The 18,709-nt window shown below is 51.2% G+C and overlaps 1 protein-coding gene across 1 annotated transcript in view; it reads right to left on the bottom strand.

Moving 5' to 3' along the window:
• Positions 1-840: 840 nt before the first annotated feature.
• The window catches only part of Crtac1 (cartilage acidic protein 1), a 141,712-nt gene continuing 123,843 nt past the window's right edge, over positions 841-18,709 (bottom strand). The window contains 8 exon segments of the mRNA NM_134401.2: positions 841-1,469; positions 1,920-2,063; positions 4,266-4,308; positions 4,940-5,085; positions 13,497-13,665; positions 14,089-14,189; positions 14,993-15,075; positions 17,906-18,042. Coding sequence (NP_599228.2) covers positions 1,351-1,469; positions 1,920-2,063; positions 4,266-4,308; positions 4,940-5,085; positions 13,497-13,665; positions 14,089-14,189; positions 14,993-15,075; positions 17,906-18,042 — 942 coding nt within the window. The 3' untranslated portion in view covers positions 841-1,350.

Raw genomic sequence — 18,709 nt, forward strand, 5'->3', positions numbered from 1 at the left:
GGTTTTTAAGTTGTTATGCGCTTCCCAGGGAAATTGTAGCTGTTTTCATTTTAAAACTTTTCATTTAGGCTCTGGTTCTGAGTGTAAACACAGCACTAGCTACAAGGAATTCATAGTTGGTGATTTATTGGGAATATTATTATGGGATCAGAAAAGGGTGGGTTTTTTTTTGTTAAATATGTTTTTAAAGGGCTTGCTGCATTCTTAAGCATGATTTCATTATATCTTCAAGCAACTTTTTCCCCCCACGAAGAATATATCTGTGATTTATAATGGCCCTTCAATACCAGAGCTGGTCATGATCATATCCAGTGGTGTTACATCGTCCCCGAAGAGTACTCTGGCTACAGGCATTTCCAGGCTCCTAAGCATATTGCAGAGGCTGATTGTTAAGTTCTTTCTAGAAACCAGGACGGCTGGAGACTAGACACACCTACGTCCAGTTGCCCAGCGGGGAGCTGGGGAGAGCAGGGGGTGTATGGATGTACTGACCCAACTCTCTTGTCATTTACAGAAAGGCAAGGGGGGGGGGTCCAACTGGAGATGTTAATCCCTGGTAGGGTGCTGTGCAGACCTCCGCCTCCATGTCTGCCCCTTTCCTTGCCTGGTCCTCCAAGTGTAAATGTTTCCTTTGCCCAACCACATGGCTGGTGCCTGAGGCTGGCACTTCCCTTACGTCGTGACTTGCTTCCATGTACCTCCTGGTGGAAGGGTCACAGCTAATTCAACACCCCGACCGGCACGTGCTCGCTCAGATACCCCTCCCCCACTAGCTAATATCCAGCAGATAGTTTATTGGCATAATTTCTCCAGAAAAAAGGCTGGAAGACTTAGCGGGTTCAAACTTAAGCATTTTTTTTTTTATCAACAGTCCCAAAGGGCCACCCTTTCCCTTCCCGTCGCCACCACCAACCCAATAAGGCTTTTGTAATCATAGGAAATCAAGTTGTACAAAGCAGCAACAGCACAGGCCAAAATCAGCAGGCACATGATACATTACTGAATCAATGAGCAAGCAACCACCTGGGAGCCATCTTTGTTAAGGGCAAAATAAGACGCTCGTGGAGATAACGCTCATGGGCTCTCTTGGTTCTTCTGATGGAATGAGGGGTGGGTGTAGAGGAGATACTTTCCTTTTCTGTTTTCTCAGAAAACATGCAAAGAAAGGCTTCACCAACAACTAAGGTCCCATCAGTGTCTCCCAAACTTCCCTTTTCAAAGATGGCCACCCCTGCTGTCCATTCAAAGGAGCACGTGGCAGAATCTATTGGGTGTGGAGAGAGGTAGGCAGCAGGAGAGATATAGTTTTTCCACAAAGGTTGTTAGATTTTTTTCCTTTATTGATGGAATTTAAAGTGCATAGAATTGAAGGCAGAGTCCTAGGCCTAGAGAAAGATATGAAGCCTGAGAGAGAGGCTCAGAGAGTCTAAAGGCAGCCGAGGAATACCCACCTAGAAAGGCCACTTGAGCTGTAAAAAACGAAAGGGCAGGGAGGTAAAAGACGGGGAAGAGAAAAAGGGTTGGTTGGGAGGGAGGATTGTGGGAGGAAGGAGAAGACAAACACTGGTTCAGAAATTATCCAAAGGTGACTACTTTCTACCCTGGCTATGGAAAAGCGGGCTGACTGCCAGGTCAGAACACGTGCTTCAGGAGCCGTGAATAGAGTGATAACCAGAAGACCAGGATGCACTACCCCAGGGCCCTTCCGGTGGGACGGTAGTGATGGGTCCTCTCCAAGCCTCGCAGGGTCTCCCCTGGAGAACTCGTGTTTGAGTCTAGGAGCATCTACCAATCCAGGGGGGATGCAGGGGCTAATGACTGTGGCCCAGAGCCCACTCAGAGCCACCCATCCCTCCCTGCCACTCTCCAGCACAAGGCATGTGTCCTTTGCTACTGAACGTGGCCAGGGTTCCACTCACCCACGCAAGCTGTGCCATCTTCGTTGGGCTCATAGCCCCGACTGCATCTTTTATTGGTCCGGCACCTGTAGCTTCCGTAGGTGTTGACGCACACGGGTTTATCTCGAGGACATACAAATGGGAACTGGATGCATTCATTGGTGTCTGCAAGGCAAGGGGGCCGCTCACCAGGGACGTGTGCGCAGCATGCCCTAGCTTACGATTTGTCTGCCCACTGATCTGTGATCCTGGGCGTGTCCCTCCTTGCTGGGCCTGTCTCTCTACATCAGTGCCTTTGGATTGCTCCTCCTATCCTGGACCTGTGCATATTGGGAGGGTTCAGGCTTGGTCCTGGGTCTCTTCTATACACACTACACTTCCTCTAGATAAACTCTTTATGTGTGGATGAATGCAAACTTCCTGCCTTCAGCCATAACCTTTCCTTTGGGCTCCAAGCTCATGAATCCAATCACCAACATCCTAGAAGGCAGTTCCTCCTGGATGTCTAATACACACCTCAGAGTGATCATTTCCAAAATGGAACTCTGATTTCCCTCAGCCTTTAAGCCTCTTCGGTCCTGTTTCCATCTTCCACAGTTCCATCAGTGCTGCCACCAACTGTGCAGCCATACCAGCAGAAACAGAGTCATCTCCAGGTCCTCCCCTTTCCTCACCCCAGGGTGCAATCCCACAGCTGGGGTCCTGTCTGCCTTCCTCACTCTGCCACCACCCTATACCCAGACCCCACGGTCTCTTGCCTGGATTTCTGCAGCGGCTGCCTTACTGGCCTCCCGGCTTCCATGCTTCCCTCCAATTCAGCCTGCAATTCAGCAGCCAGAGTGATCTTTTAACAATGTGAATCGCACCAGGCCACTCTCTTGCTTAGCTTCCGAGGGCCTAGGAACAAAGTCCAGACTCCTTCCCGGGGCCTCAAGCCCCTCTTTGACCTTCACTATGCTCTCTGCCCCGTCTCAGCTGTAACAGCGTCTGTGACATGCGCACACGCACGAAGCCCTGTGGCAACCCCATGCCCTCTGCCTTTGTTCTGCTCTGACAGGAAAGCTCTCCCACCAGCTTTCTGGGGCTGGTCCTTCTATCCCTTGAGGTCTTGGCTTTAAAGTCGCTTCACCAGTGGTACTCTTTGATCTCTCTGCCCAGAGTCCCCAGAGATCCTTGCTGACAGGGTTCTTAACCCATTCTCTCATGCTGTGTGATCCTGTGTTTGAGGGCTGGGCCTCTCTACCAGGATACAAAGGTAAGGCACTTGGCTGCATCCTCAGAGCCTGACGCGGTGCTTAGTATCATGTAGGAGGTCTGTTGGATGGCAGAAAGGAGGACTGTGCTAGGTCTGGGATCTCAAAGGGTCCTCTCTGCATGTAGAGAAGGAACCGAGGTCTCTTGAGCCTCTGTTGTCCATGTATCATGTGACCAGGATGAGGACACGGACTGTGAGGGGGAGTCATATCTTCCTCTGCCACCCTAACCCCTAGTTTCTATACTTCCTCATTTTGCATTCCTATGCCCAGGCAGCATCCTCCATGGGTGCGCTGACCCTTTCTGTGGCTGTCTTATCCATCCCTCAGGTCCCAGACTGAACTCCAGGTCTCTAGGCTGCCTTCTGGCGTCCACCCCAGATAGTTTAACACCTTCCTTGGTGCCACCCTGCCCATTCCATGCCTGGTCCCACATATGGCCATTGGCAGTTTTTATGTGGGCCACTCTATTGCCAGGGGGCTCCCACAAGAGTACGGCTGTGTCTAGTTTTTCTCTGGGTCTAAGTCCTCATTGCAAATCATCAGGATGTAAGGCTTTGGGTTGGAGGTCTTCTGGATGATGCTGGTTTGCTAGCCTTGCTGAGCTGGTATCTGGCAGCTCCCAGCCTCCCCTGTGCTGGACCAGGCTGCAGTACCCTATCTGCACCGAGATCACATCCCATGTCCTGTTGTGCACAGATGCCTTCCTCGATCAGCTTCCCCTCCGTCTCTCTCACCTTCCTCACTGGCTGCTTCTCGGGCTGGCCATAGAATGTTTCTGCTCTGCCTCTGCCAGGGTGAAGCTTATCCATCATGGTCTCAGTGTCTGTGTGACAATGTGTGCCATCCCCAGGTCCGTTCTGATATTCATGGCAGGCAGGCCCTGCCAGTGTCCAGCAGTGAACTGAATCAGCCAGCAATTGGTAATGTCACGTTCACCTTGGTGAGTCATGGAGTTGCTGTCTTGGCATCTGGAGCCCTAAGGACCAATGGCGCCTTCCTTTCCCTATCTTTCTAACCCCTGTCTGCATCTTGGGTCTCGACAGGTCAGGCTGATTGTCCCCAGTAATATCCCAGCCTCTGCCCCGTCCTCTGGTGCCTTTAGGCAACTCACCCATGCAATGGCCATTGTCCTGCTGGGAGAATCCTTGGCCGCACTGCAAGGTGGGCAGAAGCAGAGACACTTGTGAGTTGAGAGGCCTCATCTCAGTCCCCTCCTGGTCACAGGAGCAGAGTAGCTGTCACCCTGATTGCAGCTTGAGAGGTGCTCTTAGCCTGGGCCTAAGGGGAGTCTCTCCCTCCCATTTTAGCCTTAAGCTAAGAGTGGAGCAAGAAGGTGTGGGCGGGGAGAGCAGAACAGCTGTAATCCATGCTCTTCTTGTACTTGAGATCTGTGTACCTCGGATAGACCTGAAACTGGACCAGAGCTGACCACTTAAAAGTCTCCGGAAGTCTGGTGTACGCTCTGAGCCTCATCTAAGGACAGGAGGAGGCCTCTTCAGGTATTCAGAAAATACCAAAACTAGGCATCAGTTCTCAACACCTTAGCCAGCCTTGGGTTCATTCTCTGGGCCTCTGGCTTCCTCCTCTGCCACCCCCCACACCCCAGGATTCTGTGAGAAGAGATGCGGGTGTGGTGTGTTGCTAAATCACAAGTGGAGACATCGTCTGAAGCCCGCCCTTTACAGAGACCATCTCCATTATTCTAGAGGGCAAGTCTACAGATTTACCCCTAGGCTCATGGGTGACGCTTGCTTTTGATTATGCTGCTCAGAGGCTTTGGCCCACCTCTAGTGGGGCTGTGTTCTGAAGTTTGTCCTCATCCCGGGGGTAGAGGATCTCCAACACCGAGTTCATCTCCCTGTTGGCCACACTTCGGCTCAGCATCTTGCCATCTGGCCACGTCACCTCTACACTGCTGGCTTCGTCCCTTCCTGTGGGAGGAAGGAGAGGGGTCAGGAGCGGAGAGGAGAGGGCCGCTTGGAGTACTCGCACAAATAATTTAACAATGGTTAGTAACTTATGACTGCACTCTCCTAAGGACTGTGGGAATGAGTAAGAAAGAGGCTCCTCTGTGGGGCCATTCAGTCAATTCTTTAGTGAAGGAAAAGCCCAGTTTCTGCCCTGTTCAGTGCACTAGCCCTTGACCATATGCAGGCTGAATTTAACATTTTACTTAATTTAAATGAATTTACATCTCAACAGCCACACTAGTGGCTACCATATTCGAACATTCTAGGCAACAGGTCAGGCACCAGAAGGTTGAATTTGGGGGAGCTGTAAGGCTCCATTGAGAAGCAGGTTGACTTCAGGCCAGGGGTTCACATCCTGGCTCTGTCACTGGCTTGGTGTGCTGAGAAAACATGGTGGGGATTCCTGGGGACAGATCCTAGTTCTCCAGCCAGCTCGTGTGACCTCCCGAGCCTGCCTCAGATTTACGGAGCAATGCTAGGAGCCAAGCCCCTCTCCTGTCAATGAAAATGTCTCCTCATGGATTTCCCTTTCCATCTGGGAGGCGGGTAAACAGACAAAGAAATAAATAAATCATGGCATAGATAGACAAGCCTTGTGAAGAAAGGGTGAGGAGGTGTTGGGGGGCTGGCCAGATCCTATTCAGTGGCCAGGGTCAAACTCCTGGGGAGGAAGCATTTGAGCTGAGCTATAAGTAAAGAAAGACCCAGAAAAGAGGTGGGTTGAGGGCGCTTAAGGAAGGCCACTGCAGGTCTGAGCTATTTACAAAAGACACCTTGTGAAGCTCAGACAGTGTCCCTTGTGAATCCGTCACACACATCCCCTACAGCAGCAGCATGCTATATCAATACACGGAGAAGCAGGTTGGGAAGGTTGGTCAGGTGGTCAGACACTGCCGAGGTCTGCTCAGCCTTGAAGCAGGCTAGCCCTGTGGCAAGGTCTGGCTAATGGTGGTGACCTAGGTGTTGATGAGTCACACCTGCTAGCCTCTCTCAAGCTGTAAGGGAAGGCGGGTGGTACCCACACACGGCTGGAAGAGTGCAGAGAGAGTCGTAGGAAGGGTTCAGAGGACTGGGTTAGAACCTTCAGCCCTGCCCCTCCCACTGATCCCCAAGGGGCTTGAACAGCTCAAGGTTTGTTCCAGGTTTCGCTACATCTAGATCACCAGTTCTCAACCCTTCTAATGCTGCAACCCTTTAATACAGTTCCTCATGTGGTGGTTACCCCCAAACATAAAATTATGTTTTGTAAAAAAGTTAATTTTTTTATGACTGTAATTTTCTTACCATCATAAATTGTAACAGAAACACCTGTGAAAGAGCCCTTCAACCCCAGTGGGGTCAGGACCCACCGGTTGAGAAACCCCTATCTAGTGAGAGGCAGCTTCTCAGCAGGCCTGACTGCTATCCTCACAACTCCCAGTGCCAGGTTGGGAAAGGACCTAAGAAGGACAAATATAATTCTTCTGTTTTAAAACAGAATCGTGAGGCACATGAAATTTGGCATTTTTAGGGTGTGCAAGTTCCCAAATTAAGTGGCACATTTGAAAAGCAAACATTTTCCCTTAAAAAAATAAAGAAGAGACAAAAGCAAGTGTTTCTCACCTAAGCCAACAGAACAGCTCCATGAATACATTTTACAGCCTGAAGCCACAAATAACTCAAAAGAGTTGAGGAATATTCATAAACTCAAATTTGCAGCCCCCACTGGGACATGTGGCTCTGGACTGGGTCCTCTCCCTGTGCTCCAGGGAGGGGCTGTTAGATAAATAAGAAGCCATCCTTTTACAGCCTTGGCTTATTTGTCTGAAACTTGGGGGTGCTGGCTCACGGCCCCTGGGCAGCACAGCCTCTCTCCCCTGGATCATGAACACCTCCCCACTGATTATGTATCAACCCTCGGTACTCTGATCAGTATCAGCTCTTAGACAGCTCAGTAGTAACGCTGAACGCTGACAGCATGCTCCGACCAGAGCCAACACTTCACGGTGTCAATGTACCACTCCTCACACCTTTACACATCTTCACCTTAGAAACCAGAGCACTGAGAATTGAAGAGGCCAGGGAAATTACCCAGTCACCCCAGAGTTCCACCCATCTTACACTGCCCCCTACCCAGTGGCCACCATGTATCAAAGGTTGAACAGGGATCTAGGATTCAACCTTGAATGGAAAGGACTCAAGCAAGCTAGAAGAAGCAGATGGCTGTGGGCAAAAAGATCACAATGTTATCATAACAAATGAGGAAGGTGTCGGGACAGAGTTGCTGACTCTCAGTGAGAACAGCGGGCTGATTCAAATGGTTAGAGACAGAGAAGAAAAGTGTTCAAAGGGTTGGGAGCACCTTGGTAAGGTCGAGGGTGTGAAAGGGCAAGTTATGTCTGAAGGTGCAGAAGTTCGAAGTTGGGGGAAGCAGAATGGAAGAATGTTCCTAGGTGGGGTGTGGGGGGCAGGAGTCTAGGGAGGAACTCTGGGCTTCATGCCCATTTTCTGGATTTAGACACCAAGGCTTGGCAAGGTAGGAAGTGACTTGGGAATATCAGAGCCAGGGCAGGACCCAGGCTCTGTCCTCGGATAGGCAGAAAGATTCCTCATCCCAAGGCTGCTGTTCCAGCATCTCCAGTGTTCCTGAAGCTGGAGGACCTGGCTCCTGGCCTCCGACGCAGCCACTCTGCTGGGCATGTGTGTGTGCGAGTGTGTGTGTGTGTGTGTGTGTGTGTGTGTGTGTGTGTGTGTGCGCATGCACGCGTGCGAACGGTGTGGGTAGGTGATGGGGGTCTGCCTAAGAGGCACCATTACCCAGTAGAGACATAGGTCAGAAACAGCAGGGAGTGGCCTCTGGCAGCTTTGAAAGGACAAAGGCCAGGGAGCCACATGGAATTGTGCTCTTCAGAATTACAAGCAAAACAGATGGTGGGAATACAGTCGGTGGAATATTTTTGCACTTTAATAAAGGCATTTTTATGTGGGCCACTGAATTTTCTTTCCCTAAATGAGCACCAGCCGGTTTGGAGGCAGCTTTGAGTCACTTACAAACAATTAACTGAAAGGAAGGTGCGGTGGAGGGGGCGTGGAGGGTGGGAAGGTATCAATGCGCGGGGTTGGGAGAACTTGAGTGGGTGACCACAGTGGGGGCATCCAGGGGCCAAGTGGGTTGGCAGGACTCGTTTGTATTTGCTGGGTTTGGCTGTGCACTGGTTCAGCCTACTGGCAGTCAGGAAATGCAGAGGCAGCCATGTTGGGGGCTGGGTGGGCAGTATTCAACACTATAAACAGAAAGGCTTATTTATGAAGCCAGCAGGTGGTCTGCACCCCAGAGGAGCAGAGACAAGGTTGGGGGGCAGCTGTGCAGGAACTGCTGAATGTGGTTAGGTTTCCCTGGAGTGAGACTCCTGGAGTGAGGGCAGGGTCAGCTGAGGAGGAACAAGACCCATAATGCCCTGCATAGCTGAATGGGTTCTCAGGGGACCCCTAGAGATCAAGGCTAAGAAAGGTCCCAGCGTTTTTTGTTTTTTACTGCCTGGTGTAGCACAACTCAGGTATTCTAGGGAGGAAGGTAGGATTACATGAAAGGTATCAATCTACTGTTCTTAGTGTTCCTGTACAGACCTAGTAAGGCCCGGAGCATGCAGACAGGCACCTGCAGGCAGGTGTGCCTCAGCAAGTGCAGCTTCTGGGAGTCTGACCCAGCATCCCCGTGGACTGGAAGTGCTGAGGTAGGCATACCTATGTTCTCACCTCTTTGCTTGCCCTCCAGTACCAGTTCACCACATCAGAAAGGAGCAGTGGGGAGGTATTCGTGGAGTGAGGACCACCAGGGAGTAGGGTGGATTAGGTTGAGCCAGAACTGTGCGCCTGCTGTTGGGAGGGCATCTTGCAGATCTGGCCTCTGGACACAGCCTTACTCTACTTCTCAGCCATTCAGAACCCTAGGGCAGGCCTTTCTCGGAGACACCTTCTAGACATCCACCTTCTCACTCGCCCAACTGCTCAGAACTGGAAACATTCTAGCTGCCCATCAACAGGGGACTTGGTAAATAAATTATGAATGCTGCCGTAAAGTGCGATGCTCCAAGGCGCTGGAGGAAAAATAAAAGAAACGCATAGACCTGGAGGGACAGCCAGGCTCTCACTGTTCAGGGCAGTAAAAAAGCAAGTAGAGAAAGTATTGTCATTTTTCTTAAAAACAAACAAACAAACAAACAAACAAACAAAGCCAACCAAACAAAAACCCCCTAAGTAGTATGTATATTTATATATGTGCCCCTGTGTGCGTTGCATGGAAGAAAGGCTTATTTGAAGCCTGGCCTCATATTTGAAAATTGCTGTTGTCACTTCTCCCCGAGTTCCTAACTCCCCTTTCCTGCTTGGCATTTTCTTTCTTTGTAGCACCTAATACAGTCTTAACATGGTCTATTTCACCTACTTAACTCTGTTCATCGTGTATTTTATGATTTTTCTCACTAGAACACAGGGGTTCTCAAGGCAAGGCTCTCGATGCAGTTACTGCTGGGCACCTAGTAGGTGTTCAGTGCACATGAACGGGATGAATGAATCGAATGGGGCTGGGGTGAAGGAGGAGATGTTTGTGTTTTTTACTTAATATTCCAAGCACTGTGATGAGATTGTGGGTGATTTTTACTTCTCTTTATGATTTGTTGCATTGTCTCATTTCCCTATAATCAATTCACATTGTTCTCACAATCAAGAGAACATTTTTAAGAGGCCTCTAAGAACAAGTGTTACCAGGGGATACTGCCCCTGCACACCGACTCTCTCTACAGTGCTGCCTCTGGCTTTCCTGAGTCTGACAGGACACTCCTGTCTCTCATGCCCTGTCCAGCTCCCCCTCCCTACCCTGGGGAGCTAGGCTCAGCCCCCACTTTCCAGGCTCTGCCCCTATCCCTCCAACCGAATATTCCCATCACTGGGCCTTGGTTCAAGCTAGCCGGGCCTCTGAAATGCTCTCAACCTTGCCCCTGCCTTCTAAGTTCCTACCATTTTGCAAGCCACCCCGCCCTGGTCCGGTCTTCTCCTTGGCAAAGCTGTCCAGAGCAGTGTTGGTTTCACTTGTCCCATCCTCTCAAAGCTCCATGTCAGTCCAGGGTGCATCCGAGTCAGCCTTGCGTGAGACTTTCGGGGTTTACCCAGCAGACTGGAGCGTTTCTTCTTGCTTCTTTCCCTGTGTCTCTGCCTCGATTTCATTCTGCTTCTGCTCTTTCTCTTCCCTTGTTCTTTTCCCTCAGTCATCCCAATGCCTGGTTTCTCCGCCTGCCTGCTCTGCCCTACAGCTGGCTTCCCCATCGTTTAGGAAGGACAACTCTGTGCTCAGCTCATAAAGAAGCTGTTGGAATTCTGAGGGGCTCTGAAGAGGCAGGGACAGAGCTGGCCTGCCTCACTGTTCAGGCTTCTGGAATGATCCCTGAGGCTGCTCTGATGACTGAGACCCGTCTCAGGCAACTAACAAGGGTCCGATCTGGAGAATAGGCCTCCTTTTAGGGTCCTTCTGGGAATGGAGCCCTACAAAAGAGGAGCCTGAGAAGGGTAGGGTGTGGGACCCTTGTGGCAATTTGGTGTAAACCAACAGCAAATCCAATTCTTTGCCTAGAGTCGAGGGCTGGCATCAGGAGGGGCCCCCAGTCAGATGCAGTGTAGACAGCCCCAAGCATGGGTGGTGGATGATCCTGTGAGTTGTCCAGGCAAGGAAGCAGGCTCTAATGGCGATGACAGATTGTGGACAGAGAAAGGACCCAGGGAGGTCTCCAATACACATCTTAGAAGAGCAGAGGCCATCAGCAGGATGTGAGGCCAGACAGTCTGAGCTCTGCTCTTGCCTCTCTGCTGGTTTGCTCTGGGAGCCTCAACTTCTTTTTCTGTCCGGTGGAGCGGGGCTGATAAACATTTCACCTTTGAGACGGCAGCCACCTTAGTGCTTGAATGGCCTTCTGGGATACCCAGAAACTGAGGAGATAGACAGATAGCTGTCAGGAAGAGAGAGGCAGAGAGGACCCAGGAGGTGGAGTCACAGAGCCCAGCAACTCAGTGTCTAAGGAGGAGTCCAAAGCCAGCCTTTTCCTATCCTCAGGAGCTGTGAACTGAATCAGTGCATTTAGCCTTAACCTCCGTTTTCTGTAAAGTGTAGACTACAGCTTATAATTCATCAGATTCCCAAGAGAATTGATGAAGAATTTAGGCAAAGCCTGGGCATGTGAAACATTGTTACGTGTCAGCTACTGTTAGTTTGTGAGAGGGAGGACTCCATGTTTAAAAGTCAGCCTGTACCTTTAGGGCCAGCATAGCAAGTGGCTGCCTTAGGAGTGACAGATGCCCCAGGCCCAGGCTAACCCATCCAAACGCAATAGCCCGGGAACATGCTCATATAACCAGGCCCGGGTCCCCTAAATATTTATTGCTTCTTTCCCAGACTACATAAATATTATGTGTTCTTTATAAAAACCAGAATGTGCATGCATATACTAGAACATATGGTAGGAATCACAAAGCACATTTTCAGGCAGGCCTGGGTTTGAATCCCAGCTCTGTCATTTGAGAATCACGAGCGCCTGGGCAGTCTTCCTCTAACGTTAGGATCCACAGTTTTTCTCACATTTGCAAGATGGAGGTAATAATGCCCACCAGGGGTACTCATGAGGTTCAAATCATGAGAACTGAGTGCCCTGCACTGTGCCCAGAACAGGTGGCAGTCCCTGCAGTGATCTAGCCATGCAGATGAAATCAAGTGTGTATGCTCTTTGCTTTTCCTTCCTGTGTACATACGATGTGTGCCTAATATTAGTGGTGGTATGCACTTATCGATTAGAGAACACGTTGCCTAATCTTTTTATATTAAGATCACATCACTCCACGAGATGCTAACACATGGCAAAGCATCTGGGTAGCACTTGGGAATCTTTGACTCAAGTGCGTTAACTCCCGGCTCGCCCCTTCCCCAGTGCCCCTCGGTCTCTGCCTCATTGATTGTAAACCCTGCATCCTCCCCGTGGAGTTCTCACATCTTCTTTAACCTCCAGGCTTTTAAAAAATGGTTTATTTTGAAATAGCCGGAGACACAGTAGGTAGCTCAGATAGCACAGAGGAGTCCGCATACACAGTTGCCCCTGTGGTTATGGCTTGCTTTAGGATTGTATCACGCTGAAATCAGGGCTTCGCCATGGGAACAGGTGTGTGGATGGTTCTGTCATGACGGTGCATTAGATTCATGTAGCCAGTGCCACGGAGACACTCACTGCCCATCCCTGCAGAGATGCCCATCCCTGCAGCATCTGCCCATCAGCATCTCCTTATCGGGAGCCGTCTGTCCTCAGCTCTACGACCTCATCATTTTGGGAAGGTGACTTTGGAGACAAGAACTCTTTACTCAGCAAACAGCTCTAATGGCCGGGTCGAATCTGAGTCCCACAGCAAGCTGAACCATGAGCCATTAACCAATAAACACAGGACGCCCGCATTGTTTCTGAGACAGGGCTTCTCCATGTAGCCCTGGCTGGTCTGGAACTTGATCTGGAGACCAGTCTGGCCTAGAACTCAGAGATCCACCTGCCTCTGTCTCCTGGGTGTCGGAATTAAAGGCGTGCACCACCGCCCACTGGACATTGCTTTTGATTTTTTGTCTCACAGGTATACCACTACTATGAATAACAGTGCAGAGATCTCTGTGTCTAATTTCCCATTCTGGGATACATAGTTAGGGAATATTACAGATTGCCCTCCAACTGGTGCTGGCATTTGTGACTTTTTGAGGTGAAGACCAAGAGATATGCAATTAGAAACTGAACTAGGACCATGAATGTGTTTTTTTTTTTTTTTTTCCTGGTCCAGTAATATGTATCATGGCCCTCCCTTGGGACATTGGGCAGTGGTAAACAGTCATGAAGGGGACAGCTGACATTCTGCGGTATACCATGCTGCTAACTGAGGACGTCTTTGGTAGGCTGAGCAACTCAATGCCTTTCCGACTCAAGATCTTTTGACTTACCTTAGTAGGAAACCCCAGTATAGATCAAGGAGCACCTGTAACTGTTGGGGCATACCTAATAGTTTTTATTATTTCAAAAGAATCCACCAAATAGTCCAGTGAGATGGCTCAGCGGGTAGAGGCATTTGCCATGCAAGCCCAGTGACCTGAGTTCAATCCCTGGGACCCGCATAAAGGTGGAAGAGAGAGCAGACTCCACAAGAGTTGTGCTGTGACCACCGCATGCATGGATGCTCCCACTGCTAACAGTAAATACAAAACTAAAAACACGGCCCACAAAAACGTTTTTAGAGCGGGAGCTTACACACATCCCACAGCTGTCACAGAGCCCGTTTCTCCTGTGGAGAATCTGCTACTGTTCCCATGGGCCCCGACTCACCCAGGCCAAAATGTGCCACGGGCTCCATTTCACACAGGTAGCCGGAGCCCCCATCAATGATCCGTAGGTGCGCCCCACTCTTCTTGGTGTAGAGTACAACCTTGGCGCCCCTGGCGAAGGCTCCGAACCGAGTGCGTGGCACCACACGCAGCCAGTTGTTGCTGAAGCCCTGGAGGGAGGAAGGTGGCAGGCATCAGCCAGGGTGGCACAGAGCAGGGAGGCAGGAACGCTGGGAGGGATGTAAGGAGAGGGGGAGGGGAAGAGAGGAGTAGCAGAAGAGAAAAGAGGAATGTGGGCAAAGCTTGCTGTAGAGAGGAGGGAAAGCCAAGAGACTGTGGGGTAAGGCTTGCGGCAGACAGCCGAGAGTTGAGCAAGGGATTCTCCCGGAAGTGTTCCTTCCTGTAAAGGATTCTCCCGGAAGTAGTCCTTTCTGCTAGGAACTTAGGTTTTTCTGGTCCTAGGTTCTTCACCACGCTGGCCAGCGAGCCCGGGTTTCTGTACTCTAATGCACGCACACACGTGGCGCGCACACATGTGGGTCCCCAGTAGCACAACCAGGCTGGGAGCTGAAGGGCCTGAGGTCAGTGCGTACCTGATTTCCCCGGAAGACAGACAGTGGCTGAGCCATGGACTCTCCATGTGACAAGATGAGGTCCAGCATCCCATCACCATCGAAGTCGGTCACTACGCCCCCTACAAACAATGCAGAGTTCCTCTCTGGCCATCGGCATCTAGACTCAGGGGAAGAGGGGCTCCCAGGTTTGATGACAATAGATAGCTAAGGGTGTGAGAGGTAGAAAGAGCACAGTGCTGGGGCAGGACTGGGGCTGCAGGCTCGTTTCTCTCCTGTCCATCATCCGGCTCAAGGCAGGAATCCACAGACAGGCTTCCCTTCCTTCCCTTGACTTTTCATGGAGGGGATGGGTACAAGTTATTTCTGTCTTCTGTGGTTTGAATGATTCACCTCTTTATTTACATAGTGGGGTTTTTTGTTTTGTTTTGTTTTGAATGTCTCCGGTGTTTGCATGTCTCTTTGGTCCTCTTTACAACCCAAAGAAGTGAGAAAGGCAGATACTCCCATTTTGTGAAAATCAAAACCCAGAACACAAAGCAGCTACAGACCTGTGTGTCCTAGGACTCCCAGTCAATTGCCCTGTGTCTGACACTGACCTGGTTGCCAGGAGGGGAAGGGTCAGACACAGGATGCCTGCCAGGGAGCAGAGTGGGGCACATTCCTCAGCCCTCCCATCTCTCTACACAAGGCAAGGCTAGAGAAACTACTACGGCTCACAGATCCTGCCCCTCCCCCAGCAGCTCTGAGGATGGGATGGTCTCCTGCCTCTTGTCTCTAGGTCCAAGGCTCCTCCATCCTCACTTGGGTCTCAGCCCTCATATCGGCAAGGGAAAGATTGGCTGCCTGGCTTCTTGATCCTCCCTCCCCAGGGGTATGAACTGTGCCGAGCTGGGTGGAGGAGCTGCAGCCTCAGGTGCCTCACCTGTACCCCGGCCCTCAGGCTCTAGGGCATCACCAGGATTGAGCTCCTCGATGAGAGGATCCCCATGCTCCCTGCGGATAACCCTGTGGAAAAGATGGCATTGTCCCAATATGGCCACCGTGGGCTCCCTAGACCCACTGGCCCAATCACTCTGTTCCAAACAGCCCCAACACTGTGCCCTGGAAGCCCGTGGGATGTCTCTCTGCTTATAGACCCTGCCTTCATGATGACAGGTCTCTTCTTGTGTTTTAATTTATGTTGATAAACATTGATTTTTCCTTCTCTAATAGATGAATTATAGACAGCCTGGGGAGGGGCAGGTGATGGATGGGGAAGGGCAGAGGCACAGCCAGCTACCTTCAACTGACCTTCATGCTCCTCCAAAGGGTGCTGGACTCCATAGCGCTGGATGTTATCTAGGCTTCAACCCCATGCCGGGTCTCCCTCCTCAGCCCACTCTCCTTCCACCTAGTGGCTGTCCTGCCACAAACCATCCTGGATGCCTCTGCCTTTACCGCTCTCCTGGCCTTTATCACTTTCTGCCATGTTAACTCTGCATGCTGGTCTGCGAGCTTGCTACAGGTTGGGACCTATCTCAATTCATCCTTGCTTCTCCCATAGCATCGAACACAGGGCCTAGGTCCCAAGCAAGCTCCAAGAAAGCACATGTTTGTGGGATGCTACGGTGAATTTCAGAGGCAAACAGAACAGGGAAGGTCCCTTTGGGCTGTGAGATCCCCTCTGCATACTTGGAATACCCAGTCCTGTCCCGGAGCACACCCTTCTGAGACTGTTCCTCTTGTCTGCCTATCTCTAGTGAAGTGAGCAGTGTGTGGTTGATGGTGGTGAAAGCCTCCCTCTCTAGCTTCTCTCACTGGTTGAATTCTGTAGCTGTGGATCCTCTGCCCTGGCTGGGTGAGGAGCCTGGGGCAGGAGGAACTTGTTTTCCTCTCCTATCATGTCTGCTCAAACTACAGAGGGGGTCTATGTCCTAAGGGCCTGTGGTTACTGGATGCAGACCACTGCAGAATTTCAGGGTTATACAGATGCCCATGATGCATCTTCCATTCACCCAGGGCATCTAGGTTGAACACATCCATGTGTGCATGCGGATGGCATACAGTGTACCTGGGAAGGCTGCTGTGGGTGTGCGTACACATGGGCAGGTGCTCATGTGATAGGGGAGTGACCCTTCAGCTTATTGTCACACCCCGTCCTTTTGACCACAGGCTCTGGTGCAGCTCAGCAGAGACAAAGGGTGATAAAGAGATCAGGGGACGGTCAGACTGGCATTTCAGCTGGATGCTCTGATGGACTAGACACTTGGGGAGGGTTGGGGTGGGCACAGAAAATTTCACAAGACCAGAAAATGGTATAGGGAGACTTGAGAATAGAACAGAGGTGTTTAGATGCAGTTCACATCCCCCAGTAGGCCTGGGAGAGTCCTTGCTTGCATGGTCATCACAGGCTTGTACCACTGGGGCTTGGTTTGAGTGATACACTCCCTGAAGCAGCATTAAAAGGCCATGAGGCTTTGGGCCCTCAGTGCCTGGGCATGTGACAGGAGAGACACTGAGCTCTGGGAGCTGGTCCCTTCAGTGATGGCAGCAAAGGGACACAGTATGGGACGAGTGGGGGGGTTAAACTTTCAAGCTTCCAGTTGAACAGCGGTCCCAGCTGCAGCTCCTCAGCTCTGTGCTCAGGACTCAGCCATCTGCCTCGGGGACTCAGGATGCAGCCGTGGACCTAGGCAGTGGCTTCTGTTGCCTCTGAGTAGAAGCCAACTTGCCCCCGGGTGCAACCATGTGGTGACTTTACACTGATATCCCAGGGCTAGCCCCCTGGGCTAGCTTCTCAGGGCCAGCCCCTCTCGGACAGCATGAACAACCGGGAGGTTGAAGTGGGCCAGGAAGGTGGACAGGCAGAAAGGTACCTGGGTTCTTAGGCCACAGAATCGGAGCCCCAGACAAGTCGGTGCTCAGGGTCCCCAACAAGTGACACTTTATTAGCCAGAGAGGGAAAGCAGCATCTCTGTTAACGAGCAATTGATCTTCTGCAATTAATCTAGAAGTTGTGAATAAGCTTTTTGCAAGGCACCTAATTAGTAAATCTGGTGCCTTCAGGGGGTGATTACATCCAGTCAGGATTGATGCCTGGTTAATAATTATATTTTAAAACATGCTTAGTCACAGCTTGTGGCTTTTATTAATAGTTGAGCCCCCCACCCCGAGAGAGGGAATAGAGCCTTGGAAGGCCAAGCAGGTGACCCGACCCATTTCCTGGCTTCAACACCCTTGTTCCATCTCCCAACCTAACGTGTCTCAGTGGCATCGTGGACCCTGTGAGGTTTGTCCTGCTGTGCTTTTCAAACGTCCATGTGGAAGAATGGCTGTGTGTCCACTGCTTTTGCGAGGCGTACCGACCCCTGGGTCTCAACCTTTGAGATCTGACCTGGAGATCTGAGGTGGGCCCTCAGGCTCTGCACAAGCACCCCGGGTGGTCCCTCCAGTCCCGGGGAAGCTCAGATGTTCAAGGACCCTGAGATCTCCTCTCCATTCTCTACCATTAACCGTCAACGCCAACATTCCCCAAGAATGCTTCGACGAGCAGTCCTCCTCTGAGAAACACCCCTGAAAGACGTGTCCTGTGGCCAGATCTGTTTGCAACACTCCGTCTGTCCATCTTTCAGAAAGTTGAAACACTCTGAGGTTCTACTGTAAATGCTCTGAAGTCTGCAGTAAACAAGCCAGACTCTCTTTGTTTAACCCAGATCTTGCTTGGCCTCTGTACTCCCCTCTCTTTATTAAGGACCATCCTGCCCCACCCCAGTGCACTCCCAGGCCCAGCACAGCCTCCCTGACCCCTGGAATCCTGCCCTCTCATTTTCTAACCACCACGGCCTGGGTATGGTACCGGAAAAGGCGATTGGCTGAGGAGCTGCGGTAGGCGATGTTGTTGAAGAAGACTTCCAGTTCCTGGTCATTGTCGAAGTCGGCAGCAATGACAGTTCGCACAGGGGAGGGCGTGGAGAACTTGGGTGAAGCAATGTCCTGGAGAGAGAGAGAGAGAGAGAGTGCTGAGGGTCAGAAGAAGGGAGGGTAGCAAGGAACCACACCCATCTATTGTACATACATCCCCTCTGTCATGGCCTGGAGTGGTGGCCCTTGGGCTCACACAAAGTTCAGGCTGCCTGCAGACCATGGAGGACAGAATGACAACAGCTGCGGGTTCATGTGGGAGCTCAGAGCTGGATCTGGGTCCAAAACACACTTAACCCTCCTGCCAGTCCCCTGAGCAGCCTGGTGTCAGCATTCCACTTTACAGATGGGATAACTGAGGCTTGAAGAGGGAGGGGGATTAGTAATGATGGGCCCAGAGCCAGAGCTCCAGATTGCAGATTCTGACCAGACACCCTCTTCTTGAGTGTGGAACCAGAAGCCATGGCAGAAGAGGTGTCACTTATACCTGCCCAGGACTTAACAGGGAGACTCTGGACCCAAGACAGCTGAGCTAGGAACCCTCCCCGGTGGTTCTGGCTCTCATGGGAGGGTCTGGCAATGGGTCCTAGGTGTGGGATTTGCCTCTGAAAGGGAAGAAGAGCTGTGTAGATGGTCTTTTCTTTCAGACGGGAATACTCCCATTGTGGGGAGAGGTTGTCCCTTGAAGACACTCAGTGGCTGTCCAAATTCCACTGCCTACGTGAAGAGAGCTGGGAAG

This window comes from Rattus norvegicus, chromosome 1, assembly GCF_021556685.1.
Source record: "Rattus norvegicus strain SHRSP/BbbUtx chromosome 1, alternate assembly SHRSP_T2T, whole genome shotgun sequence".
Lineage (NCBI taxonomy): Eukaryota > Metazoa > Chordata > Mammalia > Rodentia > Muridae > Rattus > Rattus norvegicus.